The sequence below is a fragment of the Tachyglossus aculeatus genome, chromosome 26 (genome assembly GCF_015852505.1).
Source record: "Tachyglossus aculeatus isolate mTacAcu1 chromosome 26, mTacAcu1.pri, whole genome shotgun sequence".
Taxonomy (NCBI): domain Eukaryota; kingdom Metazoa; phylum Chordata; class Mammalia; order Monotremata; family Tachyglossidae; genus Tachyglossus; species Tachyglossus aculeatus.
This window is the reverse complement of record NC_052091.1, coordinates 1,885,262-1,906,601: the sequence shown is the minus strand read 5'-3', so window position 1 is coordinate 1,906,601 and position 21,340 is coordinate 1,885,262. Positions and strand designations below refer to the sequence as shown.

General features: G+C 61.3%; 2 protein-coding genes across 2 annotated transcripts; both read right to left on the bottom strand.

The window, feature by feature from the left end:
- Positions 1-491: 491 nt before the first annotated feature.
- Positions 492-10,931, bottom strand: PRX (periaxin). Its single transcript, XM_038767653.1, has 7 exons — positions 10,876-10,931; positions 7,859-7,914; positions 7,140-7,256; positions 6,896-7,021; positions 5,900-6,056; positions 5,429-5,625; positions 492-4,244 (listed from the first exon to the last, which is right to left on the bottom strand). The coding sequence occupies exons 4-7, from the start codon at positions 6,920-6,922 to the stop codon at positions 492-494; spliced, it is 4,134 nt and encodes a 1,377-aa protein (XP_038623581.1). The 5' UTR covers positions 6,923-7,021; positions 7,140-7,256; positions 7,859-7,914; positions 10,876-10,931.
- A 5,592-nt stretch (positions 10,932-16,523) lies between these two features.
- Positions 16,524-18,290, bottom strand: SERTAD1 (SERTA domain containing 1). Its single transcript, XM_038767388.1, has 2 exons — positions 18,194-18,290; positions 16,524-17,345 (listed from the first exon to the last, which is right to left on the bottom strand). Exon 2 carries the CDS (start codon positions 17,339-17,341, stop codon positions 16,640-16,642), a length of 702 nt encoding a protein of 233 aa, XP_038623316.1. The 5' UTR covers positions 17,342-17,345; positions 18,194-18,290; the 3' UTR covers positions 16,524-16,639.
- Positions 18,291-21,340: the final 3,050 nt, after the last annotated feature.

Sequence of the window (21,340 nt, the reverse complement as noted above, 5' to 3'; positions counted from 1 at the left end):
TGCGCCACCGACCCTCCCCACCACTGTCCTTTCAATCAATCAATCATTCAATCAATCGTATTTATTGAGCGTTTACTGTGTGCAGAGCACTGTACTAAGCGCTTGGGAAGTCCAAGTTGGCAACATATAGAGACAGTCCCTGCCCAACAGCGGGCTCAGCCACCAACTCTTGGGGGACAAGGACGGTCTCAACCTCCCATCCACACTGCCCCCTAAGAAGCCCAGACAAATTCCAGTCAGGGGAAGGGACCCCTTCTCCCCCCTCCCCCGGCTGGCAAGGGGTGAGCCCCGTTTCCCGGGTCGGCCGCGGTGCCCGCGAGGGAGAAGGGAGAGCCGGCTACGGTGGGCCCGATGGGAGGGTGCGGATTATTTTATTCACATGACTCGGCTGGAAAAATACACTTAGACCTAGGAGCGGCGAGGGGGTCGGGGGGTGGACGAGGAGGCCGGGTGGTTAGTGCTCCAGTAGCTCGGGCGGGCGGGCCCGGGCCTCAGACCCCCCCGGCCTCCCGCCCCCCTCCCTCGGCCCCGGGGGGCTCCCCCGCCGCCACCTCCGAGAAGCCCACCTGGGGTAGCCGCCCCTTGAAGCCCGCCGCCCCGTCCCCGTCCCGGCCGGCCTGCCCGCCCCCGGGGTGCCCCTTGGGGCCGAGGGACACCTTGGGGAAGTGGAATCTGGGGGAGCCCCCGTCCCCCTCCCCGTCCTCGGCCCGGCGGCCGGAGAAGGGCGAGCGGAAGCGGGGCACCCGCGGGCCCGGCGGGGGCCCGGCGGCCGGGCCGCGGGGAGGAGCCGAGAGGGCCACCCGGGGGAGGCGCACCCGGCCCCGCCGCCCGTCGCCCTCGCCCCCCGGCCCGCGGGCCTTGCCCGCCTCGTCGCCCTCGCCCTTGCCCAGGGCGAGCCCGAAGCGGGGCAGCTTGAGGCGGGAGCGCCGGGCCGCCTCGCCCTCCGGCCCCGCCAGCCGGTCCTCCGCCTGGCTGCCCACGGTCGGGGGGCAGAGCTCCACCGCGGGCATCCAGAAGGGCTGCTTGCCCTCCTCGCCCGGCGACGCGCCTGGGCCCGCGGAGAAGCCCACGGCCGGGAGGGCCAGGTGGAAGCCGGGCTCCGCCGGGCACAGGGGCTGGGTGTCCGTGCCCTCGGCCTCCCCGCCGCTCCTGAAGGCGGGCATCTTCAGGCGGAACTTGCCCTCGGCGGGGCCCGCCTTGGCCTCCCCGTCCAGCTGGACGCGGGGCGGTGCCACGGCCTCGCCCGGCCTCGGCTCCCCGGCCCCCCCGGGCACGGCGAGGTCCACCTGGGGCAGCTGCACCCGGAGGGCGGTTCCGTGGCCCGGGTGCCCCTCCGGCCGGGCAGCCGCCTCGCCCGCCCCGAGCCCGGACAGCTCCACCTGGGGCAGGGCGAGGCCCCGCCCGGGCGCCCCCGGGGCCTTCCTTTCCCCCTCGGGTCCTCTGCCCGGCTCGGCCTCCAGCCCGGGCACGGCGATCTCCAGGGCGGGCAGCCCGGTGCCCGTCCGGGGCTGGGCTCCGGGCCCTCCCACCGCCGTCGCCCTCTCCTCGGGACTGCCCCGCCCCACCCCGAAGGAGGGCATCTTCAGCTTGGGCATCTTGACCCGGCCGTCCCAGCCCCGAGCCTTGCCCTCGGCCTCCTCCGCCGCGGCCTCCGCCTCCTTGCCCCCCGGGGCCGGCCGCTGCCCCTTCGGCTGGACCTCGGGCGGCGAGGCGGAGGCGGCGGGCAGCTGGACGCCCAGGGAGCCCCGGGGGGCGGACACCTCCAGCGCGGGCAGCAGCGGCGCCTCCCCCGCCCCCTGACCCTCGGCGACCCCGGCCTCCGGAGCCCCCCGAACCCTGGGGAAGGACAGGCCAAACTTGGGCATCTTCAGCTTGGCCCCGCGGCCCGGCCCCTCGGCCTCCCCCTCCCCTTTGGCCTTGGCCCCCGAGAGCCCCAGCTTGGCCAGGGAGAACTTGGGCGACCTCAGTTTGATTTCCACCGACGACTGCTTGGCCGGCGCCTTGGCCAGCTGAGGGGCCGGGAGCTCCACCGAGGGCAGGGGCACGGCGGGCACCTCCAGGGCGGGCACCTGCAGCCCAGCCTCGGCCTGCAGCTTGGGCGTGGGGACGTCCAGCTCCAGCTGCCCGGCTCTCCCCAGAACCTCACCCCAGCCCAAAGCCTGGCTCCGGGCCTCCGCGCCCACCGCCCCTTCTGACTTGCGGCCGCAGGGCAGCTCCAGCTCCACGACGGGCAGGGTGCCCACCGACAGGCCAGGCCGCGCCTGGGGGGCCGATTCACCGCCCTCCAGGCAGGGCAGGACCCCTGGGAGCCCCGCGACCTGGAGGTCGGGCCTCCCGGCCTCCCCTCGAGGGGGTGACCCCGCCCGCCCTAGCTTGGGCAGCTTGAAGCTCCAGGCCACCCCCTCGGCACCCTCCTTGGGTGGGGGCACATCGGGCAGCTTCGCCGCCGGGGGCTTGGGCAGGTGCACGTCTGGCATCTTGGGCAGCTGCACCTCTGGCAGCCGCACAGCTGGCACCTCGGGCAGCTTCATGTCGGGCATCTTGGGCAGCTGCACCTCTGGCAGCCGCACAGCTGGCACCTCGGGCAGCTTCATGTCGGGCATCTTGGGCAGCTGCACCTCTGGCAGCTTCACCTCCGGCACCTCGGGCATCTTCATGTCGGGCATCTTGGGCATCTTCATGTCTGGCATCTTGGGCATCTTCATGTCGGGTATCTTCAAGTCGGGCATCTTGGGCAGCTGCACCTCTGGCAGCTTCACCTCCGGCACCTCGGGCATCTTCATGTCGGGCACCTTGGGCAGCTTCATGTCCGGCATCTTCATATCGGGCACCTTGGGCAACTGCACCTCTGGCATCCGCACGCTCGGCACCTCAGGCATCTTCACGTCGGGCATCTTGGGCAGCTGCACCCCTGGCAGCTTTATGTCCGGCACCTCGGGCATCTTCATGTCGGGCATCTTCATGTCGGGCATCTTGGGCAACTGTACCTCTGGCAGCTTCACCTCTGGCACCTCAGGCATCTTCATGTCAGGCATCTTCATGTCGGGCATCTTGGGCAGCTGCACTTCTGGCAGCTTCACGTCTGGCACCTCGGGCATCTTCATGTCTGGCATCTTCATTTCAGGCATCTTGGGCATCTTCATGTCTGGTATCTTCATGTCGGGCATCTTGGGCAGTTTCATTTCTGGCATCTTCACGTCGAACATCTTGGGCAGCTGCACCTCTGGCAGCCGCACCTCCGGCCCCTTGGGCAGCTCGACTGTGGCAGCGGGCACCGTGATGCTCACGCTAGGCACCTTAACCGCCGGGAGCTTCAGTTTGCCTTCGGCGCCAGGTTCGGGGACGGCAGGGCGTGGCTCTGGCCGGGAGAGCCCGAAGCTGGGCATCTTCAGCCTGAGGCCCCGGGCCCGACCCTCGGGGCTGCCCTCGGGCCCCTCGCCCTCCCGCGCCCGGGTCCCGAAGCGGGGGAAACTGAGCCGGGGCATTTTCAGAGACACGTCGGGTGCCTCCGCTGGGGCCTCCACTTTGGCCCCGGGCAGGGCCAGGTCCACTGTCACGGTGGGCGCAGTCACGTCCAGAGCAGGCACCGCCATGCCCACGGTGGGCCCCGCCACCTGCGGGGCCTCCCCTAAGCAAGGCAGCGAGGGCAGCTCCACCTGGGGCACCCGGACAGAGAGTGCCCCCGCCGCAGGTTCGGGGGCCACCTCTGCCGGGCTGGTCAGGCCCAAGGAGGGCAAGCGGAGGGCAAAGCCCCCCTCGGCGCTGGGGGGCACCTCGCCCTCCGCCCCCTTGGGGAGCCTCAAATCCAGGTCAACCTGGGGGGCTGCCACCTCCAGCAGCACCCCCGGAAGCCCCACCCCACCCTCCACGGCACCTGCGGGCCGAGGCACAACCAGCTCTACCTGGGGAGGTGCCAGGCGGGCACCGGCCTCGGGCCCGGCCGGCTCGGCCTTGGCCTTCCTCTCCCGAGTGAAGGGCTTGGCGAAGCGGGAGGCCTGAGCAGGGGTCGCCGCCTCCCGCACTCGGAGCCGGGGGAGACGGAGGCGGCGGCGGAGGGAGGGGGCCGGAGCGGGACCGGCAGGGGCTTCGGCCTTGGCCCGGCGGAGCCGAGAGAACTTGGGGAAGGAGAACTCCACATCCACCGGGGGGAGGTCCGCGGGGCTCCCCGGGGCCTTCGCCGGGGTCACGGCCACGGCCGCCCCCTTCTTCTTCTTCTTCTTGACCGGAGACAGGCTCTGGATGTTCTGGGGAAAGAGGAGAGAGGCAGAGGCGCGAGCATCACCGGGGCAGGCGACGACTCCCGGGCCCAGGTAGCGGCCCGTGGAAGTGGGAAGGGGGAAGGGGGTCCTGCATGGGGGGCAGGGGGAGCAGAGAGGGAAGGACTCGGGGGGCACTGGGAAGGGGAGCAGGGGAAAGCTAACCTAATCTCGCCTGTTTCGAGGCCTGGCCCACGACCTGCCTCCGGCCTGGAACGCCCTCCCTCCTCAAATCCGCCAGACAATGACTCTCCCCCGCTTCGAAGCCTTAATAATGATCATAATGTTTGTATTTGTTAAGCGCTTACTACGTGCTGAGCACTATCCTAAGACCTGGGGAAGATACGAGGTCGTCGAATTGTCCCACGTGGGGCTCACAGTCTTCATCCCAATTTGACAGATGAGGTCACTGAGGTACAGAAAAATTAAGTGACTTACCCAAGGTCACACAACTGACAAGTGGCAGAGCAGGGATTTGAAACCACGACCTCTGACTCCAAGCCCAGGCTCTTTCCACTAAGCCACGCTACTTCTCAATGAGGGCACATCTCCTCTAAGAGGACTTCCCAGACTAAGCCCCACTTTTCCTCATGTCCCACTCCCTTCCGCGTCGCCCAGATTCGCTTCCTTTGCTTTTCTCCCCCACTCCCCTCCCCACAGCACTTATGCCTATATCTGTAATTTTATTTATTTATATTGATGTCTGTTTACATATATAGATGTCTGCCCGTGTTTCCCCCTGCTCCCCGCAAGACCGTGAGCTCGTTTCGGGCAGGGATTGTCTCTCTTTATTACTGTACTGTACTTTCCCAAGTGCTTAGTACAGTGCTCTGCACACAGTAAGCACTCAATAAAGACGATTGAATGAATGAATGAAGCCTTTACAGAGAGGATCTCATCCTGAAATTGTCTGCCTGCGGATTAGAGGCAAAAGGCGCTCCATAGCTGTGCCCAGTGTCTTGCGGAGGGGCGAGGGGTGGGCGGACAGCGGGGAGCAGGAAGAGGCAGCGGGGAAGGGTGGACAGGAGGGACAGGCCAACAGACCGATGGATGGGCAGGCGAGCGGGCAGTCAGGGCCCGGCTTGCCCCGAGCCCATTCCCGGGCAGGATCCGAGGGCCGTGTCCGAGGTGCCAGGGGCCTCCGGCACAGGGGCCCGGGGCAACACGCGTACCAGCTTGGCCACCTTGGCCCGGGGCCCCTTGACCTCGTAGCCGGCCACGGTGCCCGGGCGCAGTGCCAGGTCCCCGGTGGGCACAGTCCGCTTGAGGCAGAAGGACACCTTATAGGGTTCGGCGCACTGGAGCAACCGCAGTGCATCCTCGTACTTGAAGTTTTCGAAGAAGACGCGGGCACTCAGCAACTGGTCTCCTGTGGGCACGGTGGGCATGGGGTCCGTGGGCTCCTCAGGAACCCCGGGTACCACCCCTTCCAGCTCCGATCCGCTAGGACCCTGTCCGCCCCTCAGATCCAGGCCCCACCCTCGGCCTTGCCCCCCAATGCCCGTGGGGGCCTGTCTCACCCCTCCCTTCCTCCTTCCACCCCTTTCCCAGTCATCCCTCCGCCCTCCCACTCCAGACTCCTCCCCACTCCCAGGCCCCGACCCTTCCTTGGCCTCCCCCGCTTCCGGAGCCCCCGTCCCCACCTTCTTGCAGGCTGAGGGACTTGGCCGCTGGTGAATCCTTGAGCAGGTCCTTGATAAAGATGCCCTCCTTGCCCCCACCCGCCACGTTGATGCCGCTGACCCCAGCCTCGGCCTCGGTCTCCACGATGATCTCCACTAGCTCAGCCCGCTTCAGCTCCTGGGGGTTGGAAGAGCAAGTAACTGACTAACTTGTACCTACCCCAGTGCCTACAACAATGCTTGGCACATAGCAAGCGCTTAACAAGAACCATAAAAAAAAAAAAGTAGCCGGAGTGCGGTGAGGGAGTATACCTCTATCGCTGTACTCCCATCTCCTCTGTCTCACCTCCGACCTCTCACTCACGTCTTGCCTCTGGCCTGGAACGCCCTCCCTCCTCATAGCCGACAAGCAATTACTCTTTCCCCCTTCAAAGCCTTACTGAAGGCACGTCTCCTCCAAGAGGCCCTTCCTGACTAAGACCTCTTTTCCTCTTCTCCCTTCTACATCACCCTTTTTCCCTTTATTCATCCCCCCGCAGCCCCAAAGCACTTACGTCCATATCTTTAATTTGTTTATATCTATTAATGTCTGTCTCCCCCTCTAGACTGTAAGCTCATTATGGGCAGGGGATGTGTCTGTTTATTGTTCTATCTTACTGTCCCAAGCAACTGGTACAGTGCTCTGCACACAGTTAACATTCAATAAGTAAGAATGAATAAATGAATGGGAGTGGGCCATTGCAGGAGCCCAGCCCCACTGGCCCTGCCCCCATCACCAAGCCCCTGCTCCCCAGGGCCCAGCGCCCAGCCCCCCAACTCCCCATTTGGACCGTGTCCTGCTCGATTTACTTGTACCCACCCCAGCACTTAGTACAGTTCCTGGCACATAGTGAGGGGTTAATAAATACCATCACTATTATTATTCATTCATTCAATCGTATTTATTGAGCACTTACTGTGTGCTGAGCACTATACTAAGGGCTTGGAAAGTGCTATTACTGTTTCGGCGGTACCCACCTCAGTGCTGCGGCTCAGAGCCGCCATGGTGCCCGGAAATGAGGTCGCTGCCCCTGGCGCCTCCTGCCTCTGACCCTTCTTCTGCAAAACCTGCTTCAGCTCAGCATGGAGGAGCCGCCGCTGCACCTTGGAAGGGGACACGAGGGGCTGAGGCCAGATTTGGGGGTGCGGATGGGGTGGGACCTGGGTCCAGAGGCCTCCTTGCACCCCCCCAGTCCCAACCCAGCAAGGCTCAGCTCCTCACCACTGTGGCAGGGCAGGGCCCCTCTCTGCGTGTCTCTCTGTCTCTCTCCCCAGCTGGGGCCTGGAGCCGAACAACTCCTGTGTTCACTGCTTTCTCCTTGCCGCTCTGGCCAGATGCCTGCTTGGAGATACCAGGGGTTTAGGAGTCCGGGGTAGGAGAGGGGAGAGGCCCTGGAGGGAGGTGGAGGGCACCAGGGGGGCAGGGGACAGAGGAAACGTAGGGTGAGGCAGTGCAAGAAGAGATAGCAAGTGGCACCCTGGGCAGCGGACCACAGGTGCCAGCCAACTTCTCATTGTAAGCAGGGACACAAAAAGGAGCAGGGAACTGATGGAATGGGAGGAGCAAGGCCCTCAAGAGCTAATCAAGGAGAAAACCACCATTTTAATAATAATAATAATTGTGTCCAGGCATTGTACTAAGCACTGGGGTAGATACAAGGTAATTGGTTTGACACAGTCCCTGTCCCACATAGGGCTTACATTCTTAATCCCCATTTTGCAGATGAGGTTACTGAGACACAGAGAAGTGAAGTGACTTGGCTAAGGTCACACATCAGATATGTGGCAGTGCTTGCTCTATCCATTAGGCCACACTACTTCTTCAGGGGTCTTCTCTGCTCCTAGTGGGAGCTTTCAGAGCTGGTCAGGGGTCTGGGGTGAGCAAGACCGGGAGTCCCTGGGGCATGGGGCAGGGGAGGGAGGCACAGGGTGGGTACTCACTGCCAAGCTGCTGGGGCCTCTGGTTGTGATGATCTTTGGAGGTTCCTTCTGGGGCCCTAGAGGAGGAGGAGGAGGTGAAAGGCTCAGGGAGCTTGTTGGGGGTGGGCACGGGCTGGTCTCAGACTGCTCCCTGCTGTTCCTGAGGAAAGCCTGGGGGCTGGGAATCCAAGTGGAGGTGGTGTGGGGGAGCTGAGAAGTCTAAGGGCATACAGAGGCACAGAGATCCGGGGCCATGCAGCACAGCAGAGACTCACGGGCATGCAGAGAGACAGACTCACAAGCAGGCAGAGAATCAAAAACAGAGACCTAAGGGGATGCAGAGAGACAGAGATTCACAGGCAGGCAGAGAGGCAGATACAGAGACCTGAGAACATGCAGGAAGACAGAGCCAGACCCAAAGGCAGGCAGAGACAGAGAAAATCCTTTGGGAATGCAGACATGATCATTAATAATAATACTAATTATGGTACTTGTTAAGCGCTTACTATGTGCCAAGCACTGTTCTAAGCACTGGGGTAGACACAAGTTAATCAGAATGGACACAGTCCCTGTCCCACTTGGGGCTCACATTCTTAACCCCCATTTTACAGATGAGGTAACTGAGGCTCAGGGAATGAAGCAACTTGCTGAGGTCACAAGGCAGACAAGTGGCGGATCTAGGATTAGAACCCAGGTCCTTCTGACTCCCGGGCCCAAGCTCTATGCACTAAGCCACACTGCTTCTCTTTCAGAGATGGAGATCTAAAGGAATAGAGAAGCAGAGAGGCATGCAGAAAGAGAGACACCAGAAGCAGACAGACAGACACAGGGACGGTCGAAAAACTCACCCCGACACAGACAGGGACAGACATAGGAAACTCACTCAGTGCAGGGACTCCGGAACATTTTTCTCTGCCTCCCCTCGCCCGCCTGCCTTCTCCCAGCCCTCTCTGCTCTCGTAGGCCCGCGGGGTCAGCATCCAGCCCCATCCCACCCCCGCCGGAAAGGTCAGCCCTCACGCGGCACATTCCTGGGGACAATGGGTTCGCCCGCCACATTCCCGCCCCCGGCCCGACCCAGCCCAGCCCAGCCCGGCTCTCACTCCTCTGGGTGTGGGAATTGGGGGGGCTCGGCTCCGTGGACCTCCCGAAGCAGCGACCACCGCCCCTCCCTTCCCTCAGCCCAGTCAATAGGACAAGGTCAGGCCTGATCTCAAGATGATCTTCTTTTCCCTCCCTTAAGGAAGGCACATCTCCTCCAAGAGGCCTTCCCAGACTAAGCCCCACTGTTCCTCATCTCCCACTCCCTTCCGTGTCTCTCCCCACCCCACGGCACTTATGTATAGAACTGCAATTTTATTTATTTATATTGATGTCTGTTTACTCGTATTGATGTCTCCCTCCCTCCCTCTAGACTGTGAGCTCATCATCAGTCGTATTTATTGAGCACTTACTATGTGCAGAGCACTGTACTAAGCTCATTGTGGGCAGAGATTGTCTCTCTTTATTGCTGAATTGTACTTTCCCAAGCACTTAGTACAGTGCTCCGCACACAGTAAGCGCTCAATAAATACGATTGGATGAATGAATGAATGATGATCTCAGTTTTTCAAGACTCCCCGTCTTTCCGTATCCCCATCCCTGCCTGTATCCCCATCTCCACCCACGGTATTGTCACTCTCCCACTCCCTGTCACCCCCTCTCTCTGCTCTCCCCCTCTCTTACATGTTCTAGACTATAAACCAGGTGTGGGCAGGGATTGTCTCTATTGATGAATTGTACTTTTCAATCGACTAGTACAGTGCTCTGCACACAGTAAGCGCTCAATAAATAAGATTGAATAAATACGATTGAATGAATAATCTCCTCAGTACTGGGGACATAATAGGTAGGAAAGGGGATGGCTAAAGTCAAAGCGCTAAAAAAAGTCAAGGAAGGTTCTCTCTGTTGGGGGTGATGGGGAGTGGGAGAACCTTCCGTTTCCGTTTCCACGGCCCTCTTCTCCCCTTCCTGAGCCCCCAGTCCTAGACTCCAGCCTCTAGTCTTAGCCCCCAGACTCAATTCAGTCACAACCTGGCCGGTCCTAGATCTCAGCCTCAGCCCCCAAACACACCCACAGAGGCAACCGCAGGCCCAGCCTCCAGGCTCAGCCCCAGCCTGGCCCCCCTGAGTCCAGACCTAACCCTGAACCCCCCTAGACCCCAGCCCAGCTGCAGCCCCAGCCCCCAATCCTAGCATCCCCCCCCAGCCCCCAGTCCTAGCCCCTGGCTCGAACCCCAGCCCCAGTGTGAGTCTCCAATCAGAGGGATGATGAGGGTTATTCACACTCTCGGAGAGGGGCCAGACCGGACCCTCACCTAATGGTCAGAACCACTATGGCACCCAAGGCAAGGGGCATGGTACAGCCCAGGGAGGGATCAGGGGGCTGAGCTGGTCACAGGCAGGGTCAGCCTGGTGTGTGTGTGTCTGTGTGTGTGTGTCTGCTGTCTCTCTGGGGTTGTGTTTGCCTGGGGGATGTCTGAGTTGAGGTGTGAGTGTGCATTTGAGTGTCTTTATCAGAGCATCCACATATGTGTGTGTGTGTGTGTGTGTGTGTGTGTGTGTGTGCAGGAGGAGGAACATAGGCAAATCAGTGGTCAGCAATCCAGGAACCCCCCCCCGCCCACCTCAGCCCCTCTCTCTTTCCCTTTTCCCAGGGCTCCGACTACTTCTGCCTCGGCCCAGCCCCCAGCTCAGCCCCCTGCCCCGCTCGTTAGAGTGAGACCCCCCTCCCCCCGGGGCAAAGAGCAGAGCCCATTAGTCTGCCACCTCCAGCCACCCACCGGCCCGGGGTCCCAGGCATTCTACCCCTTCGCCCCCTCCCTGTTCTCCATCTGGGCTTCAGGCACCAACCCTCCACTTCTCGCTCCACATTCGCTCTGAAAATCCAGGAGGATCCCGACTCCTGATCTCCACCCGGGCTACTAGAATCCCTGCTAAGAAGTAGGAAGGGGAATGAGCTGGGCTGAACCGGGCTGGGGGGTGGGAGAGGTCCCTTACCGCTCGGTCTCCTGGGTCCCCTCCCTCCCTCCCGGCCTCCCGGCCGGGCTTGCTGGCTCCCTGCTCTGGCTTGTCCGACTGCACCGCCCGCGGCCCGGGCCCGGGGGGGTAAAAAGGAGACCGGAGAGGTGGGGGTACCGGGGAGGCGAAGGGGGAGACTCCCGACCATTGGCCACTGCCATCCGACGTCGAAGTAGGTGGGGTAGTGTGTGTTTGTTTGTGTCGTGTGTGTGTGTGTGTGTGTGTGTGTGTGTGTGTGTTCTATCCATCCTTCCGCCTCCATGACATTTCACCGGCTCTGCGGGGGCACAAGGGGCGCCGGGGTCCCTGGGCCCGCTGCCAGGAGAGGGGGCACAGTGCCAAGGGGCTGGGAGGTTAGGGAGCCCATTCCTCTCCTTGACCCCCAACCCATCTCCCCCCAAAAGGGTAAAGCGTTAAAGTAGCCCTGTGCTTCTCCGTGCTGGGGCCTCTGGGCTGGTTCTGGGCTTTGTCCAACTGGTTCCATGCTCCTGGCCGCTGGCCACTGTGGCCCCCAGTCCTGGCTAGCAGAGTTGATGGGGGACTCAGAGCACTCGCCCCCCCCCCCCCGCCCCCAACACTTCGGCCTCCCCCACATCAGTTCCCTCATCTGGAAAATGGGGATTGAAACTGGGAGCCCCATGTGGGACAGGGACTGTGCCCAACCTGATTACACAGAGAAGCAGCGTGGCTCAGTGGAAAGACTCCAGGCTTTGGAGTCAGAGGTCATGGGTTCATATCCCGGCTCTGCCATTTGTCAGCTGTGTGACCTTGGGCAAGTCACTTCACTTCTCTGGGCCTCAGTTCCCTCATCTGTAAAATGGGGATTAAGACTGTGAGCCCCCCGTGGGACAACCTCATCACCTTGTAACCTCCCCAGCGCTTAGAACAGTGCTTTGCACATAGTGAGCGCTTAATAAATGCCATCATCATGATCCCTAGCCTATGATTGGCAGGGGCTCCTGCTTTGAAAAGCCCCCCAGGGATCATCTCCCCGCTGCCCCTGACTCCAATTTGACTCCCAGGACTCTCCAGGCCTCCAATGCTCACCCCCAGCATCCTCTCCCAGACTCCCACTTCCCACGTTCAGACCAATCCACTGCCTTCTCCATACCCCTGTTTTCACCCTCAGGCCCCTGCTCTCACTTATAGCCATTTCTCCCTACCCTGTCCCCAGAGGTTCTGACTTGCAGCCCCTTTGGGTTCCCCTTGAACCCCAACTCACCTTGCCTGGAGCGCCGACCCAGGGGGCAGACACAGTCCCACATGGCCTGTCCCGGGTCTGCCCTGCCGCCCTGTCTGCTCACCCTATGGCTCCAGTCGCTCTGAGCCCCTGGCCCCCGGGGGTAGGGGATTAGCTCAAACAGTACATCAGCAACTTTGGGCCTTGCTCCAGCCCCTCCATTGTCCAGTTTCAGCCACTCGGACGAGGGGCCCAGGCCACTGGAGAACCAATATCATCTATGCCCCCCCCAGCTTTTCCCCCAAGGGGTCCAGCTCTGATTCAAGTCCATCTGTGCCCCCCAACCCATCCTTCCCGGGGTTCAGCCCTAATCAAAGTCCATCCGTCCCTGCCATCCCATCCCTCCAGGGGTCCAGCCCTAATCCAAGTCTAACTGTGCTTCCGACCCCATGCCTAACAGGACCCAGCCCCACCCCACCCGTCTTGGCATTTAGTCCCGCAAAGCCCTAGGTCAACTTTATGGAGGTGAGAGCCCCCTCTACAATCCCCCAAGCATCCCACCCTTGCCCTTCCCCTCCCCTTGTCCCCCCATCCTGTTTGGAAGCTGGAATGTGCTGAGCTGTAGAAAACACCAGCTGGGCTCTGGGCCAGTCTCAGCCCTGGCACAGAGTTCCTTGGGCAGCCCCCAGTGGGGGTTGGTAGGGATGAAGATGCTGGCGGCCTCCCGGGGGACACTGAGGCTCAGATGAGTGAGATGTCCTGGAAAAGGCTCTGGCCATCCTGTCTTCTGCTGATATGTTGGCACCCTGAAGGCAGGGGAGCAGGGAAGAACCCTGGCAGGCTACTCTGGCTCATCAAAGGCAACTAGAGGGGGCTGGCATGGACCTGGGCATCACTATAATAATAACCGTTATGGTGTTTGTTAAGTGCTTACTATGTGCCAGGCACTGTTCTAAGCGCTTGGTTAGATAATAATGATGGCATTTATTAAGCGCTTACTATGTGCACTGTTCTAAGCGCTGGGATGGATAATAATGATGCATTTATTAAACGCTTACTATGTGCAAAGCACTGTTCTAAGCGCTGGGGAGGTTACAGGGTGATCAGGTTGTCCCACGGGGGGCTCACAGTCTTAATCCTCATTTTCTCATATGTGGATACAAGCAAATTGGGTTGGACACAGTCCCTCTCCAATGTGGGGCTCACAGTCTTAATCTTCGTTTTACAGGTGAGGGGACAGAGGCACAGAGAAGTTAAGTGACTTGCCCAAGGTCACACAGCAGACAAGTGGTGGGGCGGGAATGAGAACCCATGACCTTTTTACTCCCAGGCCTGTGCGGTATCCACTATAACATGCTGATTCTCTGTCTCCTTTCAGCCTGGTCCTTCAGGGTCCGTGGAGGGCCCCTGGGGCCCAGCCGGGGTACCCGCGTTGGCATTAGGGTGATCCAGAGGGTCCTGGGTATGGGGGAGGCCAGGGAAGGAGGGCAGAGAGGAAGTGGCAGGCCAGGGCCCCTGTAAACACAGGACATCCTCCGAGGAGGGTGAAGGGGGAGGGCAACTTCCGCCTGCCTGGAGACAGAGGGACAGCTGGAGGGGAGGGAGCCAGGAGGGTCCGACCGGATACCCCACCCCACTTCCCCGGGCCCACCCAGCCCCATCCGCCTCCACCCAGCCCCACTCCCCAACAACCTCAGCCCCCACTGCCTCTCCTCCTATATCGCTAATTCTTGCCCCTCTTCTCCTCCTTTCCTTCCCCAGCCCCAGGACCTTTCCTCAATCCCTGGCCAAGTGCGGAAAGAAATCGAAGGGTCTGGAAGGGATTTGAGGCAAATGAATCCTCTACCCTAAGAGGAATAATAATAATACTAATGATGGTATTTATTAATCGCTTACTAGGTGCCGAGCACCGTTCAGAGCGCTGGGGTAATAATAATGTTGGTATTTGTTAACTGCTTACTATATGCAAAGCACTGTTCTAAGCACTGGGGGGAACACAAGAAGATGAGGTTGTCCCATGTGGGGTTTACAGTCTTAATCCCCATTGTACAGATGAGGGAACTGAGACACAGAGAAGTGAAGTGACTTGCCCAAGGTCACACAGCAGACATGTGGGGGAGGCGGAATTCGAACCTAGACCTCTGACTCCCAAGCCCACACTCTTTCCACTGAGCCACGGTTGTCCCACGTGGGGCTCACAGTCTTAATCCCCATTTGACAGATGAGGCAACTGAGGCACAGAGAAGTCAAGTGGCTTGCCCAAGGTCACCCAGCAGACAAGTGGCAGAGCCGGGATTAGAACCCCCCGTCCTTTGAGTCCCAAGCCCGTGCTCTTCCCACTAAGGCACGCTGCTGCTCAAGGAGCCATCTGAAGACGGGCATAGCCGGAGAGACCAGGAGACAGCGATTCAGAGACAGAGATCCAGACGCAGAAAGATAGAGACCGACAGAGAGAGAGACCCAGACTGTGAGCCCACTGTTGGGTAGGGACTGTCTCTATATGTTGCCAACTTGTACTTCCCAAGCGCTTAGTACAGTGCTCTGCACACAGTAAGCGCTCAATAAATACGACTGATTGATTGATTGATTGATTGAGCTAGAGAGTCCGAGATACACAGACAGACCCAAGGCCAGAGCCAGTTACAGAGGCCCTCAGAGACCAACCCAGACTCCCACAGACGCGGGCAGGGAGAGGAGAGCGCCGGGAGCGGGACACAGGGGCTCTTTCAGCCCGGGAAGGGGGGGCGGCGGTCAGGAATGGTGTGGGCATCGGGGAATGCACCGAGGCCGGCGGTCCAGCGAGGGGGCCGGGATGGGCAGCCGGTGGGGGAGAGGCCACATATTGTGCCAGGTTCACCCGAGCGGGCTTTGGGAGGGCAGGGCAGAGCAGGAGAGGCAGGGCGTCGTCTCGGCTCGTGCCCATCGGGCCCGCCCCCGGTTGGCAAGGGTGGAGGCGGTGGCACACTGCCCGGCTTACTGCTGCCTCCGGCTGGCCAGCCCCGCTGGCCGGGCTCCCGGAGAAGAAGGAGGAGGAGCCGCCCCTTCTCCCCCCCCCACCCGAACTCAATCAATCAATCATATTTATTGAGCGCTTACTATGTGCAGAGCACTGTACTAAGCGCTTGGGAAGTACAAATTGGCAACATATAGAGACAGTCCCTACCCAGCAGTGGGCTCGCAGTCTAAAAGGGGGGGACAGAGGGAAAAAAAAAACCAAACCTACTAACAAAATAAAATAAATAGAATAGATAGGTACAAGTAAAATAAATAGAGTAATAAATCTGTACAAACATATATACATATATACAGGTGCTGTGGGGAAGGGAAGGAGGTAAGATGGGGGGGATGGAGAGGGGGACGAGGGGGAGAGGAAGGAAGGGGCTCAGTCTGGGAAGGCCTCCTGGAGGAGGTGAGCTCTCAGCAGGGCCTTGAAGGGAGGAAGAGAGCTAGCTTGGCGGATGGGCAGAGGGAGGGCATTCCAGGCCCGGGGGATGACGTCACTCCTGGGTCCCCTTTCTGCCTCGGACCCGGCCCGCCCCGGGGCCCCCGGGCTCTTTCCCTCCAAGAGCCAGGCCTCCCCGGCTGCCCCGCCCCGCCCCGCCCCGCGATGACACTCCCCACCCCCTGCGGGCGGGCCTCGGCTCCGGCTCCTCCCCGTCCCGGGGCAGGAAGCCGGGAGGCCGGGGGAAGGCGGCCAGACAGGAAGAGACCGGTCCCGGGGCGGGGCTGGTTTCGAGCCGGCCGACTCCTCTCCCCGGGCGGGGCAGGTTGTCGTCGTCCCCCCCCTCCCCGCCAACCGCCCCCGCTTCAAGGCCCCAGGGTCCCCTCGCGCCCCAAGACTCGACGCCGCTGGTTCCCCGTGCCCCCCCTTTCCTTGCCCCAACTGCCGAACCGGAAAGGGGCAGGGCAAATAGGGACGTCTCCGGACCTCTGCCCCAGGGTCTATCTGCTTCCCCCCCAGGCCCCTCCTTCGCCCCCCAGAAAACTAGGAACCAAGGCCCTCTGGGTCCTTACTCACTTCAGTCTCAGCTCCCCGCCCCCTGCCCAGGGAAGAGATACCCTCCCTCCGTGCCTCAGTTGATCCACCTGAGAGCCCCCCCTCCCTCCCTTCTCCTTCCCCTGCCCCCCGGGGCTTTTCGGATGACGGCCTGGAGGAGGACGCGGGTACCCGTGCCAGGCGGGTGACTGTGCCCGGACCCGCCCAGCTCGGGCCATTCCACTGCTCTAAGTGGCCCCAGGAATGTGGCTGGGCCAGGACCCGGGGTGGGTGGCCGGGAGAGGGAGGCGGATCAGGAGAACACCACCCGCCCCAAAGAGAGAGAGAGAGAGACACACACACACACACACACACACACACACACACTTACGACAGGTGTTTATACATATATTACTCATTTTCATTCAACCCCCGCCCCCCCCCCCCCCCCCAGTTTGGGATCGCCCCAACTTCTCACCCCATAGGGGGAGGTGTCTCGGCCCCACTTCAGTCTCTGGTGCCAGATTTTGGGGGGGGGGAAAGGCGGGGGTTGGGGAGGTTAGGCCCCCTCTCTCCCCCCAAGCCCGCTACAACGTCTGTGTGCTGACCAGCACGTCCATTAAGTAGTCCAATTCCGACATGTCCAACCCGGGCCCCTCGGCCTTGCCCACGGTCTCTATGGGGTCTGGCCCAGCCTTGAGGCCACCGGGCCAGAGCTCACAGTCATACATGGATGTGTCAATGTCCTCAAACAGCCCCTCCAGCCCGTCCTCCAGGAGGTAGCCGGCCGCTGCAGGCCCCAGCAGCTCCAAGGGCCCCAGCGACGGGGGCCGGTCAGTGTCCAGGCCCGGCTCAGGGGGCCCGGCCAGGGGGTCATCCTCAGGAGGGGGCACAGAGGGGGAAGAGGGGGCGTCACTGAGCCCCTCGATGTGGCTCAAGTCATCAAGCAGGGCGGCGATGGACGTGCAAAGGGGAGAGTCCGGACCCGAGACGGGGGGCTCTGGCGGCGGGGGGAGCGGGGCCGGGGGCTCCGGTGGCGGGGGCTGGGCCGGCTCGGCCCCCATGGCGTCCTGGAGCCGCCGCAGGGTGTTGACCACGAGGACCAGGTGGCGGAGGTCTGGCTCTCCGCGCCGCAGGCTGTGATGGAGTTTGAGGACGGAGAGATCGAAGAGGGAGCTGGACGGTGGGGGTGTGGCGGCGGGGTCCGGGGACCCTTCGGAGTCCGGCACCAGGCCCGCACCCCAGGCTGGGTCTTCTTCCCGCTTACGTTTCAGGCCTTTACCCAACATGAGTCTGGAAGTGGAGGGAGGTGGACAGGTCGGTCACGGGGACTGTGTGTGTTTGGAGGGGGCCCTAGGCTTTAGCTTCTAAATGTGGCTTGTTCCCCCCCCCCCCCATCCCGTCCCTCGATTCCCTCTAGCCCCAGGCCTCCTGTTCCCCCTGCCCGGGCCCTACGGATCCCAACCCCCGCTCCCTACCTCTCCCGCCTCCTCCTCCTCCTCCTCCCCTAGTCCCTGATCCGCACCTCGAGCACGGAACTTTGAACAGGAAACGAGCCTTCTGCGGCTCAGTTCCCTCTCCCCGGCCGCCCCTTCCCTCCCGCGGGGCCCGGGCGTCCCGCCCCCTCTCATCTGGGGAGCCAAGGAGGGGGTCGGGGGCCATCCCACTTATCCCCCCTCGCCCGGGTGGGACCCGCGCTAGGACCGCCCGACGTGAGCGAGGGGCGCCCGGGGGAGCCGATACCGCGCCCTCTTAGCGCCCCCGCCCCAGGCTGCTCATAAAGGGGGGGCGTCCCCATGTCCCCCCAGATCCGCTGCAGATTATCTCCCCTGCTCCAGCCCCCCGCTTCCGGGCCCGGCGAGGAGCGGAGTGGAGGCGGCTGCTCTCGGGGCTTGTGGCGGTAGCAGCGGCGGCGGCGGGGGCGGGGGCGGGTGAGTCACGCCGCCGGAGCCAGGGCGCCGGCGCCCCCGCCCCCCTCCCCGGGGCTGCCGCATGAATCACCCGGCTGGGCGCGCACCGGGCATCCCGCGCCCGGAACCCCCCGGGGCGCGAGCCTCGCACCAACCCGGGATCCGAACGGGAGACCGGGACCCCCCTCCCCCCCCCCACCGGCGGCACCTTCCCTCTCCTCATTTACATACCCGGTTCGACGGCGGCCAATCAGAGGGTCTCCGCCGCGGCCCGCGGCCAATCAGGAAGCGGCGGCGGCAGCATCGCTCGCGCGCCCCCCCCCTCCAGCCCGCAGGTCGCGAGACGCCGCTCTGGGCCCGGCGCGCGACCTGGGGATTGCTCCTTTCCTCCGGCCCCGCCCCTCCCCGCGGGGGCCCCGCCCCCCGGCGCCGCTGATTGGCTCCCGGGCCCGCCCCCGGCGCTGCTGATTGGTTCCGGGCGGAAGGGGGCGGAGATTGGGAGGGAGGGAGGCGAAGGAACGTGCGGCGGTGCGGGGGCCCCGCTGGGGGCTCGGGGGCTGCAGAGGCCCAGGCCCGGCGGGGCTCTGCCCACCCCCCGCCCCCGCCCCTTGGCAGCTGGCATGGGCTTCGGCCGAGACTGGCAGGCCCTCGGTGTGCCCCCACGCGCCTCGAGCTCCTTGCACCTGTCACCCTAGCTGCGGGGGGCCCCCACTCCTCTTCCCTCGGGAGGGGGGAGCCCGCCTGGTTTGGCCCGATCGGAGCCCCGAATGCCTGTCTCCACCTCCCCCCCAACCCGCGGCGGCGGCGGCAGCTGGCCCCGGAGGGAGAGCAGCTGGAGAGCAGATGAGGGAGGGGAGCTTAAACCAACGGGGGAGAAGCGGGGGGTGGGGGGAGAGGAGACGACGAGCAAACTCTTCTAGACCGTGAGCCCGTTGTTGAGTAGGGCCCGTCTCTATATGTTGCCGATTTGTACTTCCCAAGCGCTTAGTACAGCGCTCTGCATTCAGTAAGCGCTCAGTAAATACGATTGAATGAATGAATGAGAATCAATGAATGGTACTATGTACCAAACACTGTTCTACGTTCTGGGGTAGATACAATTTAATTCCCTCCTTCTTCTCCCCCTTCTCTCCTTCCCCTCTCCACAGCACCTGTATATATGTATATATGTTTGTGCATATTTATTACGCTATTCATTTATTTTACTTGTACATATTCTATTTATTTTGTTAATATGTTTTGTTATGTCGTCTGTCTCCCCCTTCTAGACTGTGAGCCCGCTGTTGGGTAGGGCCCGTCTCTATATGTTACCGCTTTGTACTTCCCAAGCGCTTAGTACAGCGCTCTGCACTCAGTAAGCGCTCAGTAAATACGATTGAATGAATGAGAATGAATGAATGGTACTATGTACCAAACACTGTTCTACGTTCTGGGGTAGATACAAGTCAATTCCCAAACTGAGCCCCCTCCTTCTTCTCCCCCTTCCTCCCCATCCCACCCCCGCCTTACCTCCTTCCCCTCTCCACAGCACCTGTATATATGTATATGTGTTTGTGCATATTTATTACGCTATTCATTTATTTTACTTGTACATATTCTATTTATTTTGTTAATATGTTTTGTCGTCTGTCTCCCCCTTCTAGACTGTGAGCCCGCTGTTGGGTAGGGCCCGTCTCTATATGTTGCCGATTTGTACTTCCCAAGCGCTTAGTACAGCGCTCTGCACTCAGTAAATGCGATTGAATGAGAATGAATGAATGGTACTATGTACCAAACACGTTCTGGGGTAGATACACGTTAATTCCCATTCTGAGCCCCCTCCTTCTTCTCCCCCTTCTCTACTTCCCCTCTCCACAGCACCTGTATATATGTACATGTGTTTGTGCATATTTATTACGCTATCCATTTATTTTACTTGTACATATTTATTCTATTTATTTTGTTAATATGTTTTGTCGTCCGTCTCCCCCTTCTAGACTGTGAGCCCGTTGTTGGGTAGGGCCCGTCTCTATATGTTGCCGCTTTGTACTTCCCAAGCGCTTAGTACAGCGCTCCGCACTCAGTAAGCGCTCAGTAAATACGATTGAATGAATGAATGAGAATGAATGAATGGTACTATGTACCAAACACTGTTCTACGTTCCGGGGTAGATACAAGTTAATTCCCAGACTGAGCCCCCTCCTTCTTGTCCCCCTTCTCTCCTTCCCCTCTCCACAGCACCTGTATATATGTATATATGTTTGTGCATATTTATTATGCTATTCATTTATTTTACTTGTACATATTCTATTTATTTTGTTAATATGTTTTGTTTTGTTGTCTGTCTCCCCCTTCTAGACTTGTGAGCCCGCTGTTGGGTAGGGACCGTCTCTATATGTTGCCAACTTGTACTTCCCAAGCGCTGAGTACAGTGCTGTGCACACAGTAAGCTTTCAATCAATCAATCCATCAATCATATTTATTGAGCGCTTACTGTGTGCAGAGCACTGTACTCAGCGCTTGGGAAGTACAAGTTGGCAACATATAGAGACGGTCCCTACCCAACAGTGGGCTCACAGTCTAAAAGAGCTCTGTGCTCTGCACATAGTAAGCGCTCAATAAATACGATTGATGATGATGATAAAAGAGTGGGCTCAATAAACACGATTCAATGAATGAATGAATGAATGAGAGGTGGGCGGGGGTTCAGGGACCCGACCCCCGCCCAGGCCCGGACCTATGCGGTCCGCCCTCGGGCAGCAGGAGGCCCCGGGGGAGAAAGGAAACCAAAAGGGAAACAGGCCGGTCGGATCCCGGCTGTGAGCCGAGAGGGAAACCTGAGGGTGGAGCAGGAGGCGGAGGAAGGCCGGGGTCCCTTCCTGCCAGATTGCTGGAGTGCGGCCCGGGGGAGGCCGGCCTGGGGACCCAGGCCCACCCCCTCCCCCCCTCCAGCAGGCGAATGCCGACCGAGCTCATCTCTCCGGCCCAGAGGAGGCCGACCCCGCCTCCTTCCTCCCTCCCTCCCTCCGGTCCCACCGCAGTCCCCCTTCCCCCTCGGTCGCAGGCATCCCGGGGGTGGCACCGTGCCAGGCTGGGGGGTCCACACCCTCCCGGCCAGCTGCAGGCTGCCTGGTGGCTTGCTTGCCCCCGCCCCCGCTGGCTCCGGGCCCCGCTGGTACACACTGTCCCAGCCCAGAAGGGCCCCCCCCCAACCCTTCCTCTGCCAAGCCCGGCCCCCTCCCCCCAGGCCGAGGAAGGGGAAGGGGGAGGGGAGAAGAAGGCCCCGGCTTGGCTCCACGTAGCCCGGGGACCAAGGCCGAGAGCCCTCTCCTGCTCGTGCCCTCCCCAACCCCCACCACCACACCTGGGCATCACCCAGCTCTGGGCAGGGCAGGGCAG